Genomic DNA, 8,657 nt, shown 5'->3' on the forward strand with positions numbered 1-8,657 from the left:
GGCATTGTTGGAACTAAACTAGTAAGAATAATAGGGCTATAGTTACATGCAATTTTACAATATTTACATATTTTCTCTCCCCTTAGGGGCTTCTGATATAACACCATGAATCTCCCTTATTTAAAAATATGGTTAATGATCAGATCAGCATCATATTACATGATCTGATGAAAAGAAAAATTTGCATTGTACCTAGCTCAGGAATGCAGGAGTATCCAAGTATCCACCAGGGATGTTTGGGCAAGGGGAACTGACTTGTTGTCAGTTATTTGGGTATGGAGGAAAATATTTTGAAGAAAGCCAAACAAATGCAATTAGAAGTTACTCCACTATACTGGCTGGGTGCATCGTGCCGGGACAGTACAGTGGCACTCATATAACTATTACTGGATCACCTTCAAAAAAACCCTTGACACTATTTAATGTCCTATTTCAGGCTACAATAATCAGCCAATAAATCAAAGGAGACCGAGATTAGATAAAAGAAAGAAGTGGTGTGTTAGCCCAATTGTGACCTGCAGATTTTCAATAATTCTTTAGGGATGGAAGACAAGAGCAGCTAGTTGTGTGTTGACCAGGGCATAGTGAGTTGAGTGTCTGGCATGTGAAAAGCATCCTAATTATGCATGTAAAAAGTCAAATGTATTCCCTGCTGGATTGTTCTTAGGCTCGGTTTGTGAACAGCACGTGGATATTCGGAAAGGGGATGTGTCACATCAGTAGATTTGCACAATACTGTTCCCTCCATGTCTCAGCTTTGACTCTCACAGCAATTGCAGTGGACAGACACCAGGTGAGAGTTCTCTTAAGCCATGAACTACAAGTGCTGGCTCATTTCCTTATTTTTTAAAACTAGAAGTTAAAAACCATTTTCAGAACACCTGAGTTTAGCACAGGGCATGTGGTGCAAGAATTGCCAGGGGATGGTATATATTTTTTCTAATGCGTACTCTGGTATCACCTAAGAAAGAGGAATAAATACAATTTAGGGGCTACAGGGTGCACTGGCAGTCTGGAGTCCTGAGTTCTGTTCTCAGGTCAGCCACTGGCTTTTTGCACAAACCTTTTTGCTTCTCTAATAGGGTTGAACCTCTCTAGTCTGGCACACACTGATCCGGCAACATTCGTAGTCCAGCATGATTTTAGGTAGCTGGATGTCCACTTCTCATAGGTGTGACCAACTTTCCCATGGTCCTGTAAAGTTTGTTTACAGCCACCAGTCCTGGCTCTTAGTGTTCTGTGCTGTTATTTACCTCTAATTTATCCCTAAATGTCTTCTAAGAGCCCACTAAGCAGTAGAAGTGTTGGTAATGCTGCTAGACAATATCGACCTCCTGTGGTTCAGCAAATTCTCTGGTTCAGAATGGGTCAGGTCCCAAGTGCAGAGGTTCAACCTGTAGTAATGTCTGCCTCCGAGAGGGAGCTTGAAGCTGAATGAACGGCTTGTGCTCCTTCATCCAAGAATCTCAAAGCATTTCACAAAATATTGTGTATTATTCTAAATGCAGGTACATGCTGCATCTTCAGACATACACTCACATATGAAGAGCTGTAAAATACATATGTGAGTGTATGTCAGCATACATTGTTCTTCTTTTGGTCCTCCTCCAGGATCCTCTCTACTCCCTGGGACCCCTAGTTCTTCCCAGGAACACCCAGTTCCTCAGCACCCTCCCGGTCTCCGTGGCCCACTGCCAGTCCCTCACTAGCCCCTCTGGGCAGATGGCAGTTTCTCCAGGCCCCTCCTCCCTGGCCACGGGGGTGCCTCTGCTGCTCGGTTGCCTCCTGCAACCCTGCCTTGCAGTCTTGTGGCCTGGGGCTTCCCTGGCTCGAACTCCCCCAGCCTACCGCAGCTGCCTCTGTGCAAGCCACAGCTGCCTCCTTACAGCCCGGTCTTTTAGGGCTGCCTCCATGCGAGCTCTGGCCGCGACTGCCTCCTTGCAGCCCTGGGCCTCTGGCCAGGTAGCCTGGGTTCATCGTGCCATAGCCTCCCCAGTCCTGCCCTCTTCCAGAGAGCCTCTTGCTTCCTCGGTAGTCAGGTCTCCACTGCTCTCCCTCCAGAGCAGCAGGCAGGTAGATCTCCCTCTCCTCCTCCTAGGAGCTGTTCTGATTGCCTCCAACTGGGCCCTCATTTGCCGCAGCTGTGCTTCCCCGACTCCCTATTCAGCCCCTCAAAGGGTCAGGGCAGGGCAATGCCCTGTCACACAGGGCAGAAATTGGTGCCTCCCCAGGAGCCCACTGAAGTCAACCCTTCGCCGTGTGGGTGCAGAATTTCACCTCATCTCCCGTAGCAGGATTGGGGCCTTACATTTATCCATTTCTTTCAGCGTGAACTGGGAAAGCTGGTTACTTACAATTTCATTCACAGTCCCACTCACTTTCTGGTTCATTAAGCTGCCATCAGAGGGAGCCTTGTGCAGGTATCTCCCCTGCAGCAGAGGCTCATTAAACTGCCATAATTACTGCTGGATTTAAGAGTGGGAGATAATATGAGGAAAATTGCAGAATTATTAAAGTGGCATCAAGCTACATGTCTGTTTATTCCAAATAGGTTATAATGCATCCTCTGCAACCGCGCCTATCCACTGCAAAAGGCATCGTGTACATCTCTGTCATCTGGATCATGGCAACGTGTTTCTCTCTCCCACATGCTATTTACCAAAAACTCTTCACTTTTGAATACAGGTAAGACTGATCCCTGCTTTGATTCACAAAAACATATGGAGCCTGATGCTCAAGTAGGGGACAAGCACATATAACTTCACTGAAGACAAAGGAGCCATGACATTTTACACCAGCTTAGTATTTAGTCCATAGATACCTATCACAATGGCTACTCTTCTCATATTATTCATCAGCAACACAGAGTGTCAGATGCACCAGGCCAGATGATCAGTTATCATAAATTAGCAATTTACACTAAAATTTACACTGGCTCATTGATTGAGCTCAGAACTGGAAACGAGTTCCTAACTGGTTCTGATTTAATCCCAGCTCCATCACTGACTCCTTGGGCAAGTGACTCAACCTCTCTGTCTTGGTTTCCTCTTTTGTAGAATAAAGATCATAATACCTGCCTGACACCCTCTGCGGTGAGGATTAATTAACATTTGTGAAGTGTTTTGCTGATGGAATGGGCCATAGAGATGATCATTCTTTTATTACTATTTATATATAGAAGTTCATTGAAAGGCAGGGAGAGTTTCACACCACTCCTATGAACTTCATTTTGTGCAGCTGGTAATTAGAGGTTGCAATTAATTAGCTTTATAAGGCGATCATAATGTCATGCATGCTGTGATAAATTATTCATATCATATTTCTTGTAAGCGCCACTATGGGCTACCTCCTCAACTGGTGTAAACCAGCATTGCTCTGCTGACGTCAATGGAATGATGTGAATTTGCACCAGTTGAGGATCTGACTCTTTGCTGTTATGAAAGGAGTCTTGTCTTTCTCTCCCTCCATTACTGTCTCTTACTGTGATGCCTAGGCATGTTTGCTCATTCATTGTGATCAGTCCTTTTATCTGCAGCGAAGAAGTTACCCGATGCCTGTGTCTCCCAGATTTCCCTGAACCAGCTGATCTCTTCTGGAAGTATCTAGACTTAACAACGTTCATTTTGCTGTATGTTCTTCCCCTTTTCATCATCTCTGCTGTCTACATGAGAGTGGCCAAGAAACTCTGGCTGCACAATGCCATTGGGAATGTGACCATGGAGCAGTACTTCGCCCTTCGGAGGAAGAAAAAAAAGACCATTAAGATGCTGATGCTGGTGGTTTTCCTCTTTGGTGTTTGCTGGTTTCCTTTAAACTGCTACGTTGTCCTCCTTTCTAGCCAAACTATTCATACCAACAATGCCCTGTACTTTGCTTTTCATTGGTTTGCGATGAGCAGCACCTGTTACAACCCCTTCATTTACTGCTGGCTCAATGAACATTTCAGACTGGAACTGAAGTCTTTGCTTAACGTATGCAAAAAGCCACGTAGCCTGAGAGAGCACAGGCCTCCATCCACAGTTCCATCCTACAGAGCAGCCTGGCCAGAAAACAGCAATTTCAAGAGGTCTCGGGTCACCCATGTCCTTCCATCAACCTCTAATCTCCAATCAGGAAAGACAGACATCACTTCAGTTGAACCTGTAGTAGCTGTGAGTTGACTGACATAATCAAATGGGTCTTGTGGGATCTGCACTAGGATTGCAATGTATCTATATGGCCTCCAAAGAAGACACTCTTGAAGATGGGAAAAACTATCTTTTCTTTGTCAGACTGACTTTGAACTGTTGGCTAGCAAAGAACTCTGTATGTACACGTAACTTTTAACTGTAGGTAATGCTGTCTAGTCCTTTGTCCTAGGAGGTTTGTGTGTGTGTTGTGTATTGTGAGCTAGAACCAAAGCACTGAAACCATTATCAAACTACATCAAGTCTCAGTGTTGAAAATGTTATGTAGTGCACATGGAATTGGTAAAGAAGTAAATTCATTGTGATGGCATTGCTTGAATCCAGCCCAATTTAGCAGGGACAGAAAGCTGTTATCATGGATCACAGGCTAAATGGGCCTTTAAGGCAGCACAGGCAAAACATTGCCTATGATCTAGCAGCCACCCCGAGCTGACAGAGATATGGTAACGTAGGCCTTGTCTATGCTGGCACATTTTGTCAACAAAAACAGCCTTTTGGTGGCATAACAGTGAGAGCATTTACACTGCGATGCGACTTTTGTCAGGAAAAACACTCACTTTTGGTGACAAACTTCCGGTCCTGCAAGAGACTTTTTTTTTCTTTTCCCCTCTCTTTGTGACAAAGAGCAAGTGTGGAGTCTGCTGTTTGTTTTGTCCAGGGAACTGGCTTCTGCCAGCATCCCACAATGCCTGCCCTGATGGCTGTACTCAGTGTTTTGTGATCTCTGCTGCCCTGCAAGCATGCACCTCTCCCCTCTCAAAGCTTCCAAGAAGCATCTGACAGTTGAGTGAGCTGCTTGGTTTGCGGAACAAAGAAAGAACAAATCATTGGAATGCTCCTGTTCTGCCTGCGAGGAACACAGCAGCAGGCACACTGCTACTGCCGTGGAAGGACTGGTGAGATTGCTGTGCTACTTTGACATTCCTCAGCACAGAGAGCTCTGAGTTGCTCATGATGCTGCTCCTCATAGCTGAGGAGGCTGTGGGAGAACTCGGAAGGAATCCCAAGAAGCACAGAGATCAGCTCTGCCTTCCCCCAAAATTGCATTGTGGGATGCTTACCCACATTGCTTTGCCCTATCTGTCAGTAGGGGAGTTAATAATGTGGCTATGAAATGTCAACAATGGGAGGCAGAAAAATCGTTTTGACTGGTTTTCACTTTTGGTGACTCTTGCATGTTGACAGCACTTATCACCAGACCTTTCTGCACTGGTGGGCCACATCTAGAGTATTGTGTCCAGTTCTGGGGCCCCCACTACAGAAACAATGTTGATGTATTGGAGAGCGTCCAGTGGAGGACAACCAAAATGATTAGTGGTCTGAAGCACATGACCTATGAGGAGAGGCTGAGGGATTTGGGTTTGTTTAGTCTGCAGAAGCGAAGAGTGAGGGGGGATTTGATAGCAGCCTTCAGGTTCCTGAAGGGAGGTTCCAAAGAGGATGAAGAGAGGCTGTTCTCAGTAGTGACGGATGGCAGAACAAGGTGCAATGGTCTCAAATTACAGTGGGGGAGGTCTAGGTTGGATATTAGGAAAAACTATTTCACCAGAATGGTGATGAAGCACTGGAATGGGTTATCTAGGGAGGTGGTGGAATCTCTATCCCTAGAGGTTTTTAAATCTTGGCTTGACAAAGCCCTGGCTGGGATGATTTTGCTGGGATTGGCCCTGCTTTGGGCTGGACTTGATGGCCTTCTGAGGTCTCTTCCAGCCCTATGATTCTGTGATTCTATAACTTCTTTTGCTGTTGTATATATCCTGGCTTCTGTCATTTCCACTCCAAATAATCTGATGAAGTGGGTTTTATCCACAGAAGCTCATGACCTAATCAGTATGTTAGTCTTTAAGGTGCACAGGACTCCTTGTTGTTTTTAAAACATACACTAGTCCAACCAACACTGAAGAAACCTATCCTGGATAAATTAACCCACAACTAGCAAGCCCTGCATCAAACTTTCTGTCCCCAAGCAAGTTCATAGAGAAGCTATCCAAAGGCCAGTTGCAAGTTCATGCAGTTGAAGCTAATATCCTGGACCTGGCACAATTTGAATTCAGGTCAGGACATGGAAATGAAACTACTTTAGTGGCATTGATGGATATCTCCTCCTGTCAATGGAAAGAGGATGGACATTTGTTTTCATCTTGCTGGATTGCTCTGGAGCATTCAATGCTGACCATCAAATATTGCTGCCTCATCTGAGAGAAGTATCAGAGATCCAGGGTGATGAGCAAAAACACTTTGCATCCTTCTTAGTGGGGGACACAATGAGCATGGGGGTGAGGCCTTGGGGAGGGAAGGGAAGGAACGGGGAAAGAGCTCTCATGGAGCAGCCGTGGGAACTTGGAAGAGGTGGATTGGGCAGCCATGTGCTAATGCCTCATATGGTTTAACAGCAAAGGGACTGCTTCTGTGATGTAGAGGGCTGGAAAAAGGAATTTCTGTACAGAGTCTACAGAGGCTGCAGACACACCCAAAGCACCCCGCACCATGGAAACACTTGGCATTTAAGCAGCTACAGTAGATGTGAAAATTGGCTTTTGGGGTTATAGAAGTATTGATGTGAAAATCTGATAGTCAGCACTGAGATCTGGGGGCTGATAGGCAGGGACAGTTTTTTTACAGTTCATGTGCTCAGACTTAGGAAAAGGTTGGCTCACTAAACCCATCAGCCGAAGTGGCAAAATAATAACGATCCTGAGTCTGTTTGCAAAGTGGCGAGCACCAGAGATGGTTCTGAGAGCTCTTACTACCCCTTTCACCACCCTTGCTCACTGAAGGAGGGCGCAGCTCCCCTCCATTGCCAAAAGAGCCCCCCACCCTCTCCTTCTCCTCTTCCTCCACTTGGCACAGTGAGAGCTCCCTCTACTCTTTCAGTCTGCTTAGACCATTGCTATTTACAGTGACTTTGGGCCCAATTCCCATCTCTGCTCTGGCTCCTTCATGCCACCCAGGTGACTCTCTACTGACAAAAGACCGAGCAGCCCCCACACTGCTCCATTCCAAGATCCAGCAGATAAATCAGCCCACAGGATCAGAAAGCCATAACCAGCTCCTGACAGGTTTCCCTGCCCCCTCAATCTAGTCTCTTGTGCACAGGCCCCGGCCTCTAATTTTCCTCACCCCTTGCTCCACCCCTGGCCCACCCTACTCCATCTCTATCCCCAAGTTCCCACTGCTGCTCCACCCCAGCCCACTCCATCCCTTCCCTCAAGGCCTCACCCCCCCCCCCATGCCTCTTCACCACCTCTTTCCACCCCACCCCCCAGGCACACCCCATCCCCATCCTTCCCCCTCCCTGCCAGTACTGCCTGCATGCCTTGGAACAGGTGATTGTGGCAGGTAGAAGGTGCTGGGAGGAAGCTGAAGGCATTGATTGACAGGGCCACCAGTGGGCAGGATTGAGGGGGTAGGAAGGGAGATCCTGGCTGCCGATGGGTACTAAGCACCCACTAATTTTTTCCCATGGGTGCTCCAGCCCTGGAGTGCCTACAAAGTTGTACCTGTGCTAATCCAACTTCTACCACTATTAGCAGTTCATCGCTCCCTACCCTATTGCTGTACTTAATATGGCTCCAGGAAGTAAGCGTCACATATTTCAACAAACATGCTTTGTCAAGTTGAACAAGCAAACAACAGGGGAGGGACTGCTCTAAACAGCACTGATAGATCAGACCCTGCAGCCTCCATGTACGGGAGAGCAGAGCACAAGAGTAAAGTCACCTTTGCCACTCCATGCATTCTGTGCAAAATTCAACTCTGGTACATGGATGAATATGACCCGCGGCACCTAATCCTACATTGACAGAATGTATTGTGTGGCCACGCCCCATACACAATTGTTGCTGGTAAGTTTCTGACCACCATTGTCTTGATAAAATGTTTGTGGCAACATTGTAAGTAAAGTTATAAGATTCCACCAGAGAGTTTTATTAACACACATTCCAAACCGAGGTTGACAAACAAATCTGTTTCAAGAAAGAAAGATCTGATGTGCTTAATTTGCATTGAAGCAATTAGAGTCTTCAAGCAGAAAGGGAAACAAAAGATGCTCAAACAGGCGAAGAAAAAGCAGCAGGGAACATCTGTTCATGTAGACAGTCTCCTGAATCTCAGCTGGAAAAGATTTCGTGGATGGGGAGGGGGGGAGGGAAGGCCATTGACAAAGGAGTTTCTCTCTTCTTGTCATGGCACCAGAAGTGACATTTGTTGACCTCTGAGAGAAGGGGTCATGACTCAAGAAATTTGGTCTATAAGAGTCTGTGGTGAGAACATGGCTTACAATTTAACATAGGTAAATTAGTTAACAGTTGGGTTTTAGCCTTATTTTTCTTGTAAGCATTCTGATTTTAATGTATCATTACTTGTGTTCAATTAAACTCTTTTGGTTATTAATAAGCTTGTTTCGTTGTATTAGCCAAAACAGAGTGTTTAAATTGAAGAATTTGGGAAACTCCCCCTTTGGATGGCAAG

General features: G+C 46.0%; 1 protein-coding gene across 1 annotated transcript in view; it reads left to right on the plus strand.

The window, feature by feature from the left end:
• Positions 1–8,326, plus strand: part of GPR83 (G protein-coupled receptor 83) — a 10,205-nt gene extending 1,879 nt beyond the window's left edge. The window contains exons 2-4 of the mRNA XM_006134408.5: positions 668–793; positions 2,552–2,685; positions 3,536–8,326. Coding sequence (XP_006134470.3) covers positions 668–793; positions 2,552–2,685; positions 3,536–4,160 — 885 coding nt within the window. The 3' untranslated portion in view covers positions 4,161–8,326. The remainder of the gene's footprint in view (positions 1–667; positions 794–2,551; positions 2,686–3,535) is intronic.
• Positions 8,327–8,657: the final 331 nt, after the last annotated feature.

Source organism: Pelodiscus sinensis, chromosome 1 (genome assembly GCF_052426305.1).
Source record: "Pelodiscus sinensis isolate ZL-2025 chromosome 1, ASM5242630v1, whole genome shotgun sequence".
Classification (NCBI taxonomy): domain Eukaryota; kingdom Metazoa; phylum Chordata; order Testudines; family Trionychidae; genus Pelodiscus; species Pelodiscus sinensis.